The following is a 17,839-nucleotide window of genomic DNA, read 5'->3' as shown; positions in this document are numbered from 1 at the left end:
TCCTGGCACTTATGTAAATGTTATGTTTACTTATAGCATCCACCAAAGCATTGGCACAGATCAAGCACTCTCCAATGTCCTGGTGCACAGGACACATGACCCAAAAGACACAGTATTAAGGAGGTGTCTTTAATGTTACGGCTGAATGATATATATATAATTTTTTAATGCTCCACAGTTACATGGTGCAAATGTAAGAACAGATCCTGCAGACCTGAATGATCCTTTCTACTCTACCGGGAGGTGAGCTCATTTTAAACACTCTCAACTTATTTTTCAACTGACCCAATATGCGGTTTTCCTCTCAGCTGATCATTAATCATACAGTCTAAATTAACATTTTCACTTTTGTTTGTTTCTGGTTAAAGAAACAAACAAAAAAAAACTGTTGTGCATCCCCGCTAGGGTGACTGAATTCAGTAACTGAGGTAACTGCCCTCTAGTGCGCAAATGTGAAACACTTGTTGGAACAACTGACCCTTAGAGGTTGTAACAACTTCTTTCATGTTGATGTTATAAATTACGTATTGATGACTTTAAAAGTTTGTGATTTCTCTCCTCAGCATGGCCACGGAGGTGTCGATCTCACCCATGGTGTCAGTGTTTGTCTCCACCGTGCTGTCCCTGCTCAGCTTGACTACGCTGTTGCTACTTTGCGTCATTAGGAAAAAAAGAAGCATGGAGGGAACATACAAGCCCAGTGCGGTGGAGAAGAAACAGTCAAGGTCAGCGGGTTGTGAAAAACCTGGCTTGCCCCTACCATTGCCCAAAGAAGAACGTCTGATATGAGTCCTCACATACTTGGCTGTGAACTTATAACTGATGGCTTCCTGTGATCCTGTGCTTAGAGATCATCATGTTTTGCAGCAGCAGTTTGTAAGTAAACTAAACACTATTTGTGCTGCAGCTTCTAATAGCCAGTGACAACAAAAGACTAATCAGACCACTAAATTTATTCTATAATCTGTTTCACTGCACGAAGAGAAGAGAGAGGTTTGTGCATTGCAATGTAACCAAGTCACTCCCTTTTATTCCGCCACATGAGCAAGGAACATGAGTTAAATAACACTTTGTATTTGTACGCAGGTTAGTATTTTTTCTGTGCGGCTTGTTCTGTGTATTTATATGTAAAAATGTATATTTTTACACGTTTTTTGCATTTATAAGGAATATTGATTTAAAAGATTGACTGTGATGCACTTTCATATAACTTAGGAAAAGCTCAACTTAATCTGAAACAAATCAAAATGCATGTTTCACAAGGTGTTATGTAAATAAACTGCAATGTGCACACCAAGTATTCTTGCTTGTTGCCCATCGTCTTGGAGCGTTGAAGCTGAGAAGCAGTTTTCAAAGTATTTATTTTATTCAAGTTCAGGTTATTCAGATCGTAAGTTACATGGTCGCAAAATGTAAATACCCAGAATGCGTCAGTTTTTATTAAAGAATCTGATGGATAGCATGCCTTTTCCACACAAGTACATTTGAAGAAAAATGTTTTTCTTTCAGTAACAAATTGGTCTCCCAGCAGACAACAGGAAAAACGTTTTTCATGCATTTTTCTTACTTACTTTTCTTTCTTTCTTCTTATTTATTTCAGCCATGCTGTCTTAATTCTAAGTAATTAACCATTTCACCAAGTATAAAATATACAAGCAATAAAATGTGTTTACATACTAAGAAAACAGCCAGTTTGTAAGAGTGTGGCAGTATTGTTTTTGTTATTGTAGAGAGATGGCCTTTAAAAAGTCCAAAACTACTTAAAATGGGAACATTGTCCTTTTTTTCATTACTTTGTGTTTGTATACACTGCAGCTTGTTATATTCATAAATACTAATGCACAAAATGTTCATCTGAAACTTATCCCCAAGTGCAACATTCACCCTCATTTGAGTAACATTTGCTACAATTTACAGAGGTCAGCTATTAAATAACTCTACATTGTTGACTTTTATTTCATAATTTATATTTTCAGTAAAACCAAATGGGTTTGGGATTAAGAGTAACGGAGAGGCAGGGGAAATGCAGAGAGAAACCAAATGTATCAATTTAATTGGATTTTAAGTAACAAAAACTAGAATGTAACCAGCATTGTTTAAGCTTCAAATCTCTTCTTCAGTTCTGACACTTTGACTGGAGGTCGTTCTTCCTCTTCAGCTTCCTCCGTGCGGTTGTTTGTTTCTGATGTATTTGAGTCACATGGCATTTGTGCATTCTCCCTGTTTCTGAACACAGTGCAAGGTTTCCCAGGTTCAGTGAAGGCCTTAACCCTGGACTTTACCTGGAAGCTTTGGGTGGATCCTTGAGACTGAAAGCGTGCTGCAGCAGATAGCACTTTAGGAGGAGAGGGGGTCTGCTTTACCTCTTGCTCCAGTTTTCCTGCAGCTACTTCAATCTTTTTTTCTTGAACTGATGTAGGGTTAGGGTCAACAGCAGGAATCTGAGGCCCAGGAGAGACTGTAGTATCTGGAACGGCCTCCTTCCCTTGATTTTGCTCTTCTTCAACAGAGTTGGGATGTTTAGGATTTGGGTTTATAAGTTTGCTTAAAGATCCTCTTACCTCTTCATTTTTCTCCAGTTGGCTCTCTTTTTCTTCTTCTCTTGCTTTTGGACTTTCATGTGTTTGTCTTTCCATCTCAGGTTCTGCAATTACCTCCTCTGTCTGATTTTGCTCATCCTCTTTGTTTTCTTTTAAGCCTTCATCGCTCTTGGCACATATTTCATTAACCGGGTCCTCCCATAAACTTACACCCTCTCCCGGATCTTGTTTCTCTATATTTTCCTCCAACTTTACTTCCTTAAACTTATTTTGATCATCAGTTTCCTCTGCTTGATTCCCATTTATTGCTCCTGTCACTTCTTCCTGTTTTACGCCGTCCTGCCTCTGTCCATTTTTTGGCTCTTCTGTTTTGTTTTCTGACTGCATATTCATATTCTCCAACCCTTCCTCCTCTGGTACACTAGTGTCCATGCATGGCCAGTCAGTGTCTGCTGTCAGGTCTGATAACTCCTCTGTTGTTTCCAGATTCCAGCTGTGCAAGCTGCCACTGCCACTGATGGACAGAGACAAGCTCTCTTGGCTTGGATTGGTTGGAACACGCTGGAAAACACAGACAGATCAGAAATTGCATTCACTTGTGTGTGTTAGGGACACTTGTACCCGTTTTCTTACCCGTGTGATAAAGTCATGGCTGTCTGGCCCAAACAGATCCAGGCTGCGGGTGCCGTACAGCAGGCCACGGTCATGGGAGCTACGAGAGCTCAGTGTATCAAAGATCTCCCCAAGAAGATCCATCTCTTCTTCATCACACAGCAGTGCATCTTCCTCCTCCTCATCATCATCATCATCTTCTTCTTCATCCTTCTGGAGCTCAGAGTCAGGCTCAGTCCTGGACCCAGACATAGCTCTGAAATGATAGCAACAAACAAAACAGTATGAACAAAAATTCTCCACTGTAGAGATACAGTATATTATCCAAATGATAATTAGTGCCCGATGCTCTTCTAACATATTCTTGGAGTTCTACACAGTTTTCTTTCCACATGCTGTTTGATAAACTCTTTGGCTCTCCATCAGTTTATTATTTAGGTCTTCAGAGAGTTGCTTAGATATGAAGGCTTGGTTTTGACTATGTGAATTGATTGGATTGTCCATAAACCACATGTGTCTTTCTAAACCCTTCCTAACCTGTAAAATTGAATGTTAAACTTAGAGTTTTACAAACATCTAAAATGTAATTAAAACATACAATTCACATCAAAACACATGTGTGGATTGTAAAAGTCTGAATGTTAATGTAATAATATTTAGTTATTTATACACTTGTTTTTACTTGCAGAGTACAGCTTTAAGGACTTAATATTTCCATTTAGGGCTGGGCGATATGACCTAAAATCCATATCACGGTATAATTTGAAGCATGTGTGGTAACGATATATATCACGATATATTCTTTTCTTCTGTATAACGTATTTTACACACTATAAGGCACACTTAAAATCCTTTAATTTTCTCAAAAATCGACAGTGTGCCTTATGTCAGAATTCTGGTTGTGCTTACTGACCGTGAACTGATTTTATGTAGTACACGGCGCACAGAAATCTGTCAAAAATGTTTTAGTACGACTTTGGTAAGCTATGAAGGTGCACCGCTTGATGGATTGTTGGAGTATTACGGCTACCGTAGTCAGGAGCCTCGCGGAGTAATCTGGGCCCTAAACTCAGTTAGCTTCAGGTCCCAAAGTAAAACAAACACTGCGGCATCACTGAGAGTTAAAAACTGTCTATATTCTTTCATCTTTAATAAAATGATCAGCTGCTGCTTTACCAGGTGTAACAATTAAGTTTAACATCCAGGCATCCATGAAAACAGAATGTATTAAATTTAACGGAGTTAGAAGTTAGCAGAAAGTTAGCTCGCTAGCTTTGACCTAAACATGATATGACATATTCTGACTGAGAGATTTCTGGAGAAATTCAAACGTACAGCTCTGCTATCACTTCCAACATAAATGAAGACAGAAAACTAAACAGCAGTGATGTTTGTAGGGTTACTGAAGTCGGACTAGCTGGTATGTATGGTGGTATGGATGTGCTACGTGATCGCTAGCAAAACAGCTATGTTAGCATAACATTAGCACAGTGAAGCTGACGGATGGCCGCTAACGTTTTTCCACTCGATAAAAGTTAACGTGAGGGTTTCTGATGGTTAGGGACAAATGCAATTGCATGGCAGGATGATATAAACGGACCAAACTTCAGTCAGGAGAACAACTGAGATAATCCATGCACAATACGAGGTTAGTCATTAATATACTGCAACAACATTGGAATAGAGCAGCTGCGAGAGAATTCAGCAGTAATGAATCAATGGTAGGGAAGTGGAGGAAGCACAGTTTTTGGCTTTCCCCATATTCCAAAAGTGCTTCGTCTCTTTGCTATTACTGTCGCCAGGCATAATTTGCAGATGATGTTGTTTGCAGCGGCTGCAATGCTTTTGACCAAAACAGGCGCAGCTTGATGACACCATCAACATGCGCTGTCGCGGTAGAGCGATATAGTCAAAATCTCTACCGTTGGCCAAATTTATATCATTTCTACCATATACCGTTTATACCGCCCACCCCTATTTCCATTTTATTTATTTAAAGTCAAAAAATTGGCAAAAGGGAAGGAGTCTGAATCCTGTTTGATCTGTTTTTATCCGTTTTTGTTTTAAACCCTAATCTGAAAAGCAGTTGGTGAATGGTGCATTCACTCTATTACTTTGTGTTCCTGTCATGTTCTCCTTAAACCTCTCACTGTCTCAGTGGTGTCCAAAAATGGTGTGTGTTTCATAAATAACCGGGAAACATTCTGGAGAAATCCTGGTCTTGTGTGGAGAACTCCATGAACTCCATCCCATCCGTCTCTCCTAGACTTTTCAAAAGTAGACTGGGAGGCAGAGCTTTCAGCTATCCCTCTTCTACAGAACCAGCTCCCAGTTTGGAGACAGCACACAGATTATTTATTAGACTGCTGGGGGACATCCTGTGATACACTGAGCGTTTCTTTTTCACTCACTTTTTTTTTTTAAATTACTCCTTTATAAACAGGACTACTTTATTTAATTATTGGTAATTATTGCACTCTGTCTTTTTCTCTCATAGTGTTTCTTTTATGCTGCCCCTCCCTGACTTCCTGGGAGGTTTCTTCCTGTTAAAAGGGAGTTTTTCTTTCCCACTATTGCCATTTGGCAAGGAGCTGTGTGGTTGCTGGGGTTTCTTATTAATATTGTAGATTCTTTACCTTACAATATAAAGTGCCAAGAGACAACTGTTGTTGTGAATTTGCACTACATAAATTGAACTGAACAAGTACAGCTACATTTAGTACAGCTAGGCAGTTAATACAATGCTGGCTTAAGCTGTAACAGCCTCAGTGTATTCTAAAACACTCTGTAGATGAGTGAATATATTTCATCACAGCTTACCCATCCCATGTATCTTCACTGTCTTTCATGATGTCCTTGTCTCTAGGAGTCTTAGATTTATGAGCAGGTCGACGGGGACGTGACTGACATGATGCAACAACAAAGCAAAGGTTTGGTAATACAATTTTTCCACAAGAAAACCATTCAGATGTTATAAGAAAAATATAAAACAATACAGAAGCAAATGAGGTCACAGGGTTATATTTATATTATACATTGACTGGCCACTTTATTAGGTTCACCTTGCTAGTACTGGGTTAGACTCCTTTTTGCTTTCATAACTTCAACAAGGTGCTGTAAACATTCCTCAGAGAATTTGGTCTGTATTGACATGATAATATCCTGCAGTTACTGCAGATCTGTTGGCTGCACACAAGTGCTGGAAATCCATCTCACTACATCCCTGAGATCCTCTATTCGATTGAGATCTGGTAACTGTGCAGGCAATTTTAGCCTGAACTGTTGAAAAAAGGCAGGATGGATCCATGCTTCATGGTGTTTATGCGCAATTCTGACCTTACCATCCAAATGTTGCAGTAGAAATGAAGACTCATCAGATTAGTCAAGGCCTTTCCAATCATCTCTTTCCCAATTTTGGTGAGTCTGTAAATTGTAGCCTCAGTTTCCTGTTCTTAGCTGACAGGAATAATACCGTGTGGTCATGTTCTGCTGTAAGATTTTTTATCTGCTTTAATGTTTAATGTATTGTTATTTCAGACATGCTTTTCTGCATACCTTGGGTGTAATAAAAGGTTATTTGAATAATGGCTGCCCTCCTCTCAGCTTTAAGCAATGTGGCGATTCTTCTCTGACAACAACAAGCGATTTTTATGTGGAGCATTGTGACTCTTTAAATATTTTCTCTTTGTCAGACCATTAAAACTGGACAGACAGCTGTGTGGTTTCTGAAACACTGGGGTGCCCATCTGACACCAATCTACGCCATGTATAAAGCCACTTAAACCATCTTCCTCTTCTATTCTCATCCTGGGTTTAAACTTCAGCTGGTCATCTTGATCACTTTTACATGCCTAAATGCAATGAGGTGTACCCAATAAAGCCAGTGAGTGTAGATATCTAGATTTTAAAAGAGTGATTTTTTTTTTTTTAGATGTGGGTTTGGTGCATGAGATTAAATTGTGGTATCTCACCCTCCCGAAGTGCTGTGTGATTGGTAGGCGGTTCTGCAGGCAGTCAGATTGGGCACGGCGGTGTGATACCGATCCACCTCTCTGAAAGGTGTGCTCTTCATCATTAACCTGCATCAAACACAAAACAAAAGTTTATTAAAAACACAGTATAATTTTTATCCATCAAAGCATTTGCCCACATGAACATGCGCTCACCTTATGTATCAGCAGGTTTTTCAGACCTGACTTGGCAAGAACTTTGGCCTAGAAGAGATAAGCAGATAAACAGATTAGTAGCAGACCTACAGCAGCGCAACATAATCATAGTATTAGTTCAGAATAATAATAATTAAAAAAAAAAAAAAACACCTCAACACTGTACTCACTCTCATGTTTGCTTTGGACTTCATGTTGAGGATGAGAGCACCTCCTCCTTTCTGTCAAAAGTACAAATGCAAGAATTTTTGCCAAGATGATGCCAAATGCATTAGTGTTTCTTTGAAGATTAAGTGAACTTACCTTTAAATTACCAACTAACTGTTGATAGGATTTACCTCTTCCTACAAAAAGAAATAATTTCATAAGCAAGCAATGAAAAAAATGGACATACACATGCACAACCACACAGGTAAAGATACAGATACACACCTGCTGTGGATTCACACTTTATAATCTCCTCCTCAAAGAGATCATCTGGTTCATTTTTATTATTCAGAATATCCAAACGAGCATCGATGAACTGAAAAAACAAACAAATATACAGCATCAACAAAACAGCTCACTCATTTATAGTGACATGAAGATGCTTGGCCTGTGCACCTGACTTCACGCCAAATTCAAAATCTTTTTTGTTAATTATGTAAAAAATAATGATTATTATTATTTTAAAAAATAGTAATCTGTTTAGCATAACACAATCCATCAAATGACACATCTCTATCAATGGCTGTTATACAATCACCTCGAACATTTTCTAAATCTCTGTCCAACCACCGCTCAGCTACTATTACAATTGCATTAAGTGTACAGCAGAGGGCAGTGTTTACCTGTTTGAAGCACTGCAAATGAACAGCACTCTGAAGAAACTGCTTCATACTCAGAGATTTGTGATCTGAAAACAGGTTTTCGCAGAAACATATTTCTCCTTCCTGCAATAAGCAACACATAGAGACTGCCATGAACAACAAAAGAAGAATTACTCCTAAAAATAAATACTGATATAACAGATGTGCAGCGCTGCAGAATACTTAGAGAATTTAAATTGAATATGTTGGTAAATGTGGAAATAAAAGTGCCTAAATTGATTTTCTAAATACATATATAAATACCGATATGTATTTCATGTATGACAGACCTCATTAGGCTGCAGTGCATCCCTGTAGCCTCCAAAGAGCAGAGCCTGAGCCTTCAGGAAGGCCTGAGAAACACCACATCCAGGTGACACCGCTTGGCGCTTCAAACACATCTTCAATCCGGACATCTGGACACATACAGCATCTGTATTTATATCTGTAATATGTTTATTAATATATATGCGCTCAGAATTTGTGCCTTTTTAACTGTTGAATGTGTACTTCTGTGTCAGGAAACTTGCACTGAGACTAGTTCATACTAATGAGGCTGACTTTTACAAGGGCTTAAAAACTATTTGAGCAACTCGACAATCTTGCATGGTGTAAATTTAGTTCTTTTAGCACAGTTTCTGGGCCCAGTATGTCCCTGCTCAGAGATAAAACTTTGTGATTTTCCAGTACCCAAGGCAGTCTAAAAATCGCTGATTGGTCCAATTGTAATGTATACTGTGAATTAAATGTATTTAAACCATAACTAGTAAACTATGTTTATTAGTGGTCTTATTTGTCTCATGTTCTTCACATGTAAACACTATTTCAAATGTGTTAAGAGGACTGTTGTTTCCTTTTTATAGGTTTTGAGCCTAGTTTTCATCATAACACCTGTCCCCTAAGTAGCATCATTATATTCTATTGTCATTTTTACCACTAAAAGGGAGGTGAAATCAAGAGAATATGCTGGGGAATTCTCCAAACTTGCCCTTCCTTACTTTAGTACATAACGTGAGATAGTTCGCTTCAGAAATGTTTAAAATAGTTGGATGGGATATCAAACGTGTGCAATTATATCTATCTCTCACTGTGCTTCGACACCAGTTTCCCATAAAAAATTGACAGTGATATTTCCTGCTTTATTCGCTTGCTTATTACAGTTCACCATTGTGAACAGTGTTGTCGGCCACTGAGTCCCCCCCAAAAAATATAACCGCTGACATGAAAGCCTAATTTCTGCTATTCAGTACTGAAGAAATTTCAACTTACAAAATTATGCTAAATTGTAAAATGCTTAGTTATGTCTCTAATGAAACCTCTGTAACTTTGTGAAAAACATAAAAGTTTCTGTTTTTCACTTTTTCAGATTTTAGTATAGAAATTTCAGTTTTTAAGATTACAGTTTAAAACAAAAATGTCTGGGCAATAAGCTACCAGAACTTTTAATGTGATTTTATTTCTTTCACTTTAAGTCTGAAGAGTCGTGCTGACAGATTTCCTTTTTTTTCTTCATCGTGGAAAAACAAAGTTAAATATGTAATTGACACTGACAGAAAGGGGAGTTTCATTGATCTAGCTCGCTTAAGATCAAAGTAGGCTGTATGCGGTCCACCATGTAAAATGAGTTTGACACCCCTGAAATAGTCCAGCGTTTGATTTCAGCCAGGATGCTGCCTGATTGTCAGACTTTGTAGCAGGCAAATCAAGTTTACCAGACAGTCATCTAAGCTATTCTCACATGGGTCCAGTTGAAGATTATGAATGTTGACGATCAAAGTAGCGTGTAGGGCTGCAGTGAATGGGCGAAAATAGTTAGCGAAATCACACTTTCCTTCTTAAAATAAAAAAGTGTGGAAACAAAAGAAGCAGCTTATGCATCATCACACAAACTAAGACTATTTATTACCACATCTGAAGGTATCCTTTTATGGTCATCAAAAGGGGTTTCCAGGGTGTTAGTATCCACATTCAGAATAACAACTTCCTCCAACCCACGACTCCTCACCCTCTGTCAGACAGACAGTAACAGATTAGGCTTCAATATCTCAGGACAAATCTGACAGATTCGGAGGATTTGAGTTTAACAGTGGCTTTATACTGAAGTATAAGGTCAGCAGTTTACCTCAGATAGACTGCTGTGGACCCCTATTAGGTAAGGCATGGGTGCACTGTGACCATAAAAAAACAAATATCAATTAAACAGCTGTAGGCAGGAAGGCAGATATGTGGATAGATAGGTAGGCAGTTAAACACGTAAACAGACAAATCTCACCAGCAGTAGTCCAGTAAGTGCGGTGGCAGGACAGGTATGAAGATGTGTTGCCAGTACATGGGGTATAGCACAGCACTGAGTGCATGCACACAGGATGTCAGCTAAACGCACAAAATGGAGAAAAGCTTTAGCACACAAATCTTCCTGTGTGGTTTGACACATGCCAAAAATAGTGGTCAAGGTATGACTACAAAACTATAGATTCAAACATGTTCTAGCTGCTCTACGTCTGACTTCCAGTTACATGGATTCAGCAGAGACTAGTGTTGCTACTGACTTTAATGGCAGCTGACCAAACATAGTTGTACAATCATAAAGGGAAAACACAGCCCCTCTCCATCCTAAGCTTTAACATATCAGAACATTAAACATAACCTGATGAACATCAACAAGCAACATGACCTGCCATTATTTATTTAAAACAAACTAAGCTTAAATGTAGAAGCATTGTGTGAAAAACTACGTATGTTGTTAAATTAAGGGTTAAGTAGCCTGCAGATGTTGCTTCATCATCAACAAAATCAGAAGTTTGGGCAGTTTGTTGGAGTGGAGTATTTAAGTGTGTATTAATACAATGCCAAAAAACATTAGACATCATCAATGATCATAGTGAGGCAGCTATTACTGCCCATGAGCTTGGGGAGACTTATGTGGCCATTTCCAAACAATTTGACATCCATTACTCAACAATGAGACACGAGAAATGAAAAATATTATTCACAAGTGGAAAACTACCAGTCTTCCCGTGAGTTAAAGCAAATTTACTCCATGATAAGACGATGCTACAATCCCAACAACTGGTCTAAGACTTTACACGCCTCAGGTAACATGTTATGTTAAGTTCATGGCAGAACAAGACTGAAAAGGTATGGCCTGTTTGGAAGGGTTGCCAGGACAATGCCTCGCCTCTGTAAAAAGAACATGACGGCATGAGTGCAAAACTGCACCTAAACAAACCACAAGACTTCTGAAACAATGTCCTTTGGACAGAGTAGACATAACTGGAGATGTTTGGCCACAACACTGCATATCAACCCAAACACAAACACATTATACTAACTATCAAGCACAGAGATAAAATTGATGATTAGAGCTTTTTTGCAGCTGCAGGGCATGGGAACTTTGCAGTCACTGAGAGGACAAAATTAGCCAAAACTGGGTTATGGAACCAAACAACAGTACATGTGCAGTAGAATGGATAAAAAAGAAAAGAGTGAAGGTGTTGTCATGGCCCAATCAAACTCCAGCACAAATTTTAATTAACTGAAGCAATGTTGTATAGAAGTGTGGGCCAAAACTCCTCCAAAATCATGTGAGAGACTGACAAAGTCATACAGAAAATAATTCCTTCAAGTTATTGCTGACAAAAGTGGTTAAACAATCTCTTGAGTCACTGAGTATAGTTCGTTTTTCACTCACGCTGCTTCTGCATTTTGGCATTTAATATCCTTTTGAGATCCAACCTACTCATCATGTCCTCTGTAGTGGACAAAAACAGTTAAACTGAAAGATGCTTTTGTTTCCTCGGTTCTCTGGAGGATATGGCATGTGTTTTTGTTCGTCTGAGCTGGTAATTATATCATTTTAAGACCTGATAAGGCCTAGTTACTTTTCATTATGTTTGATGTGTGAAAATTAATTCATGTTAGTCTTGTACCAAATGTGATGGATGGGTTAGGGGGATGGGAGTTCTCTTTTATACCACAAAGTTGATGTAAATAGATTTAAAGTAAAGCAATGGATAAAAGAGAATTGTGTAATTTACAGTGCTGAGTTTGCTGGCAAAGATGAGGATGCGTCTCTCAAACAGCATACTGGCATACAGCTGAAGCAGGTTCCCCACGTCTACTGCCACAATCAACTCGGTCAAGTTCCTCTGGTGTATAAAACAAGAAACAGATAGAAATATTAGCTTGAAGTGGGGAAAGGCATGTTCACATAATCCATCACTGCTTGTTGAAATTTAAAATTTAGCCTTAAACTTTTAACCTAACCATGCTTACGTTTTCAGGTATGGAAGGGAGACTTCTGGGGTCTGGAGCGATGAAGTATGGAACCTGCCAAAACATATGAAATAAAACATTGCTCATACTTTATCAACACTATCAGTAATCCTTGAGATAATATTAATGAAACAATGTCTCTGAAATTTTTGGGAAGTGTTTTTGCATTTAGCAACACGGTTTAGTATGCTGATTAGTGTCTTCCACATCATATATGCACACATCAAAGGTTATAGACATATAATTTAGTATTTCATTCCAAAATTCCCTCTACAGCAATCAATTACACATGCACACACAGTTATGTGAGCTAAAAAATAATCACTGACTGTATATAAAAGATGGATGTAGCTTCATGGTCTTAAAAATGAAGCCAGTGGGGGGGGGGGCTGCAAAATGAAATCATTTATGTAGGATTCTTTTTGAAAGTCATTCTGTTACTTACTCAATGCATGACCTCAGAGAACATGTTTCTAATAGGTTTGTGGCCACAATCACCAGTTTCACATCATCTTTAATAGTTTTAGGTTTAGTTGCATTTTGTATTTGTCAGGAACTTTGCACAAACTTACTGACCTCACATGCCATTACCATATTTAGTTACTACCTATGTTCCACTTGCAGTCCCTAGGCAAGTAAACAATATTTAACAGGCTATAAGATACAAGTATATGTCTGAGATGCACGATACAAGCAATATAATCAAGTATACACAGCAAGCCTTAAAACTCTCCTCCCCCAACCCAACCACCCATAAAGCAGGCACATACAGCACTGATTAAGCATATAAATGCAAATACATATCTGAGGCTGATACAAAGCATCATAATCAAATATAAATCCTAAAGTCACCGAGGAATCCAATGTAATAATAAAAATAATCAGCATATGGTTTGGCATTTGGCTAGTATTTGACAAGACACTATTTTACAAGCGTGGAGATTCTCATAGGGTGTTGTTGAAAAACTAGGACACTGATGAAAATTAGCCTGAAGTTTCACAACAGAAGTCAACAAATCAATGGTTTGTTGGTTTGCGACAGCACAGTGTTTTTGTCCATCCTTTATATACAGTCTCTGACTCAACTCAAATCTCAACTCTTGAAATCCTTCATGAGATTTAAACTCAATTTTGTTGCTCTTTAAGATTAGCATTTTTCTGCAAAAGCAATGTAATATATTTATGTAAAACTAATCCTCCCTGCCTTTAAATTGACGTAACTCAACTAACATTTAGAACTACATAAAAAAATGCTACTAATGTAACACCTGCTTTTTCCATTGTAATCATAAGAGTTTCCTCATCAACCAGGACTGAAACTTTCTAAATATATTCTCCATTGCAAATGCAAAAGAATTGCACAAGGTGAGTAAATATGTTTTTCAGGTAACCAATTTATTTTGGAATGAAACTCATAAAAGCACAAACATTCATAAAATAAAACCTGTTACAGCTTTCGGCCACACAGAGGCATTTCTTATAAGACAAAACAGTTGTTGGGGTCAGTAACATAATGGCATGTTTATGGCTTTTGGATTAATAAACAAATTGTTCCAAAGGCTATAAGGAATGCCAGATATTAGTGCATGTTGTGCATGCTTTGGTTTAAACACAAGGTTTTAGTCTGCAGCTGTAGCCACCAAGCACAGACAACTGTAGTTTTCCAGCAGGAGTTAGTCTGTATCTACAAAGCTGTGATTCCAGACCACATGAACTCCTGTGGGACTCACCCCCTTTTGTCTCTCTGAGTGTCCAACAGGATGGGACACTTCTGTGCTGACCAAAACCTGCTCTCCCTCAGAAAAAAACAACAACACACTAACCACTGACAGAAAACAGCAGTATAGTTTTGTGTGACTCCAAGTTCTTGTTGGCTAATTAGAGACTTACCATCTGCAGGGTGACGGATCCAGCAGCCAGTGGAAGGGGCTGGTTGTAGAGTGATGCCAAAAGAACTTTCATTTCACTGGTCTGTTAAAGAGATGAAGTGGTCATGTTAAGCATACTGAAATAGATGCTACATGGACACAGATGGACGAAGCCTCTTGCTCGGAAATGTGAAGCTAACGTAGAACTGCTTTAAACCTGCATTCTTTTATTTGATACAGAATTATTCAAGGATCCTGTAAGAGTTGAATACAATACAGCAAGTATATTTGCTACGTGTAACTATGTTGTAGTTGACAAGTTACTACCATAAGAGTATTCACTGTCCTTGGTTTCTCAGTCAAATCCAACCTTGTGTAGGAAAATGGAAATGGACAAAACGCTCAGCTATTAGTCTCAATATACGATCTTACAAACCAACAAATGCTATGTCCATCTTTTATTAACAGTTTAACTGCGGATAAGAAGTGGGAGAAGATAAATATTACACATGAGAATCTTACCTGCCCTTTTGAGAGATAGTCAGCCAAGTTGTTGAGTAGTTTGTAAAACACTTCAAACCATGGAAGATAGCTGTAATAACATTGATAAAAAATAACACAACCACAACACTTTTTAAAAACGGTATCCTGAAAACGAAAGTAATGCAAATAGAATTGGTGTTAAAATATTTTTCACACATGTTGAAATGTACCTTAGAATGCAAAGGCAGGTATGTGTGCTGTTGGTGAGACGGCAAAAGCCAAAGCGTTGACAACCCTCAAGGTCAGTTAGAACAAAAGTAAAGTGCTGCACAGCCACCCCATCTCTCACTCTGAGCAGACAAATGTAGAGAGAAGACAACATATGAAACACAAATGATACAGAAATGCAGCCTGAAGTAAACCAACAAGTTTATTCTACTCACCTTTGTATATCATACGGGAAGCAGAACTTGGGCAATGTTTGACAGGACTCCTAGAAAGTGGGAAACAATTTTGAAAACCTAACAGGACAAATAATCTAGATGCATACTGTGATCTCTGTCAGGGTGCATAGCAGAAAGTAATCTAACTACAGCTTGGCCACACAAGTGGAGCACTTTAATTCATTAAATTTCAATTTGGAAGTGCTTTTGTTGTAAAGATTAAAAAAAAATTGTGGGGCATGAACCTTTTTTTTTGCTTGTTTTCAGGCCTGAGTGGGGGAGGGGGGTATGCCATCGAAGTTTAGAGGACCAGTAAGTTAACAAGCACATACGATGTTATGTTATGATATGATTTTAAGGTGTTCCCCTATTGTAGATGAGAATGTAAGTAAGCTGATGTTTCAGGAATTTAACTGAAACAAGAAGTAAAGCTTCACATTGAACAAGTTAAAACACTGGTTCTCACTTTGTGTAAAAAAAACCCCACAAACAAAACAAAGGCTATTTTTTTTATTTAAAGCATATCCATAAATATTATTACGTTTGTTCACAAGGGCAGGAAAACACAAGCTACCTCATCATTGAAGTCTTCTGGAAACTGAAACAGCAGTCCAGGATCTGTAACATTAAAATAAGTGAGCGGACAAATACTAATGCTATTTCTACATTTAAAACGTATTTAGAAGTTATTTTGTAGCAGCCTTTTAAAAGTTTAGAAAATAACTATGATGAAAATAAAGAAAATAATGAGGTAAAAGTAGTGGCAAATGATTCCAAATGTATAAATATAATGCTTTTTAAACATTATTTAGCATTGAAGGTCTTCTGCAATGCTCAGCTGCTCAGTCAGAGGGATCACTACACCATCTTTCTATGTAGTTCATGTTTGACTACACAGGCTGTGTGGGTTTTTTTGATCACATGACAGGAAGCATGAACAATTCTCAGTGCAAGCAGAAACACCTTTATAAAGACTAGGGGTGACGTTTTAATGATTTTATAATACATAAATAAAAAACATCATCTTTTATTTTTGAAGCCAAGTGCTTGAAATTCAAATCGATGCTGTGTGTCATGTAGGAAAATGACAAAAGGTAGGTTTATACAGTTACGGAAAATAATGGAAGAGCAATTTTAATCAACTTGTCCAGTGCTGACAAATCACTCTGCGTAGCTAAGTTGCTCTGCAACAGATGATAAACCACAGAGGCCTCACCTTTGTCTCTGGCTACAGGGCAAGTTGCTTCAAAGAACCAGTAGAAGGTTCGCTCAGGGTTTTGTCTGACAGGAAAGAGATTTAAGAGCCATGACACAAATTTATTCTTAAAACCCATTACCCACCAAATATAGTCATATACATGTTGAGACAGTGCTTCGAATTGACACCACGTCTAGCATCAATTTTCTCAAAACGAAGAAGATTCTGAGCATAAACAAAAATAAACCAGGTGTAATGTTGAGAACAAATCAACAGCCAAGTAATACAAACTAGTCATATGTGTGAACGAAAGAGGAACTTTTCTCTTTGCTGTGAACAAGAACAAATGTACCGTGAAGCATATGGCAACAGATAGAAGGCGACAGAACTGCTACAGGAAACTTCCTGTGCAGTTGCGAGAGGAAGTAATAGAAACCGCAAGAACAGACTGACGGGCATACTGATGGTGATGGAAGTCGACACACAAAAATGACATAATTACTTACTTCAGTCTGGAGCCCATACTGTCCAAATGCGACTGTGTCCATGTGTGGCATCCAAGAGGAGAGAGGTCTTCAGCAGGTGTACTAGTTGACAACCATACCTCTGATGTAACAGTGACAGAGACTGCAACAGTAACAGCAGCCTTCTCAATCAGCACTGGAATGACAGAACACTTCCTGATCTATGTCAGTATGTGTGGTTTTCGTGTGTGAATGACGTCTGCTATAAGACCACCTATCAAAATTCAGGCCATTTATAGACACTTGGCTTAAAATTCCTTTATCTTTTAATGTTTTTTGTTCTTCATGCATTTTAAATGCAAATTTGACTTTTAACAAAAGCCACATATTCACATTAGCAGCTGCAAAATTAAAGAACTTACAAAAAACTTTGGGAGATTTGCATATTTAAGTTTTTTAAAATGGACAAGTCTCTACTTTAACATTAGAACAGTTGCCAGGAACCTGTTGATAAATCACGCTGTATTAAACCTTTCCCGAGTTCCAACATAATGGCAGCTTTTACCGAGGAACTGAAAGGTGCTGGTTTCACTTTAGTATAAATCATATAACCGACACAGAAAGCTAAATATGTTTCTTGATACTGCTCACATAAGCAGGAATTAGAACTGAACACCATAACAAAATACTGAAGTAGTGAGGCGACAATTTCACATGCACATCCTGCTCAGACAAGAACCACACTCACAAATGTCATACTGCCTCCTTGTGTTGCTGCAGCCACACTGCCTAAATCTGTTGTAGGTCTCCATTTTGATTTACTTCCTGTGACATCGAGGCTGAAAGTTAAAATCAAGTTCTTTCTCTTCCAGACTGAAGTATTATTTTAATAATAGTGTATCAGAGTGAACTTGTGTGAATGTGTGTGTGAATGGGTGGATG

The 17,839-nt window shown here is 38.1% G+C and overlaps 1 protein-coding gene across 2 annotated transcripts; it reads right to left on the bottom strand.

The window, feature by feature from the left end:
• Nucleotides 1–1,936: 1,936 nt before the first annotated feature.
• Nucleotides 1,937–17,834, bottom strand: dennd1c (DENN domain containing 1C). 2 transcript variants are annotated; one of them, XM_084930715.1, is made up of 23 exons: nucleotides 16,940–17,834; nucleotides 16,452–16,516; nucleotides 15,810–15,853; nucleotides 15,236–15,285; nucleotides 15,023–15,142; nucleotides 14,832–14,901; nucleotides 14,332–14,412; nucleotides 14,172–14,237; nucleotides 12,442–12,495; nucleotides 12,204–12,314; nucleotides 10,439–10,539; nucleotides 10,289–10,334; nucleotides 10,073–10,174; nucleotides 8,457–8,582; nucleotides 8,149–8,250; nucleotides 7,751–7,841; nucleotides 7,622–7,662; nucleotides 7,489–7,539; nucleotides 7,319–7,366; nucleotides 7,124–7,231; nucleotides 5,973–6,055; nucleotides 3,174–3,408; nucleotides 1,937–3,101 (listed from the first exon to the last, which is right to left on the bottom strand). In XM_084930715.1, the coding sequence occupies exons 1-23, from the start codon at nucleotides 16,954–16,956 to the stop codon at nucleotides 2,097–2,099; spliced, it is 2,817 nt and encodes a 938-aa protein (XP_084786841.1). In that variant the 5' UTR covers nucleotides 16,957–17,834; the 3' UTR covers nucleotides 1,937–2,096. The 2 variants fall into 2 exon arrangements, with proteins under 2 accessions (XP_084786841.1, XP_084786842.1); XM_084930716.1 differs by lacking the exon at nucleotides 14,172–14,237.
• Nucleotides 17,835–17,839: the final 5 nt, after the last annotated feature.

Source organism: Perissodus microlepis, chromosome 6, assembly GCF_051167445.1.
Source record: "Perissodus microlepis isolate ML-2025 ecotype Zambia chromosome 6, ASM5116744v1, whole genome shotgun sequence".
NCBI lineage: Eukaryota > Metazoa > Chordata > Actinopteri > Cichliformes > Cichlidae > Perissodus > Perissodus microlepis.
Note: the sequence above shows the minus strand (reverse complement) of the source record. Positions and strands in the feature narration are given on the sequence as shown.

Bases quoted from the DNA above. Each gene is read 5' to 3' on its own strand.
- dennd1c (XM_084930715.1), bottom strand. The intron at 14,238-14,331 runs GTAAGTCTCTAA...TTTTTTTCTGAG, and splicing joins GATCCGTCACCCTGCAGATG to GGAGAGCAGGTTTTGGTCAG. The intron at 10,175-10,288 runs GTAAACTGCTGA...TCTGTCTGACAG, and splicing joins TCCACAGCAGTCTATCTGAG to AGGGTGAGGAGTCGTGGGTT.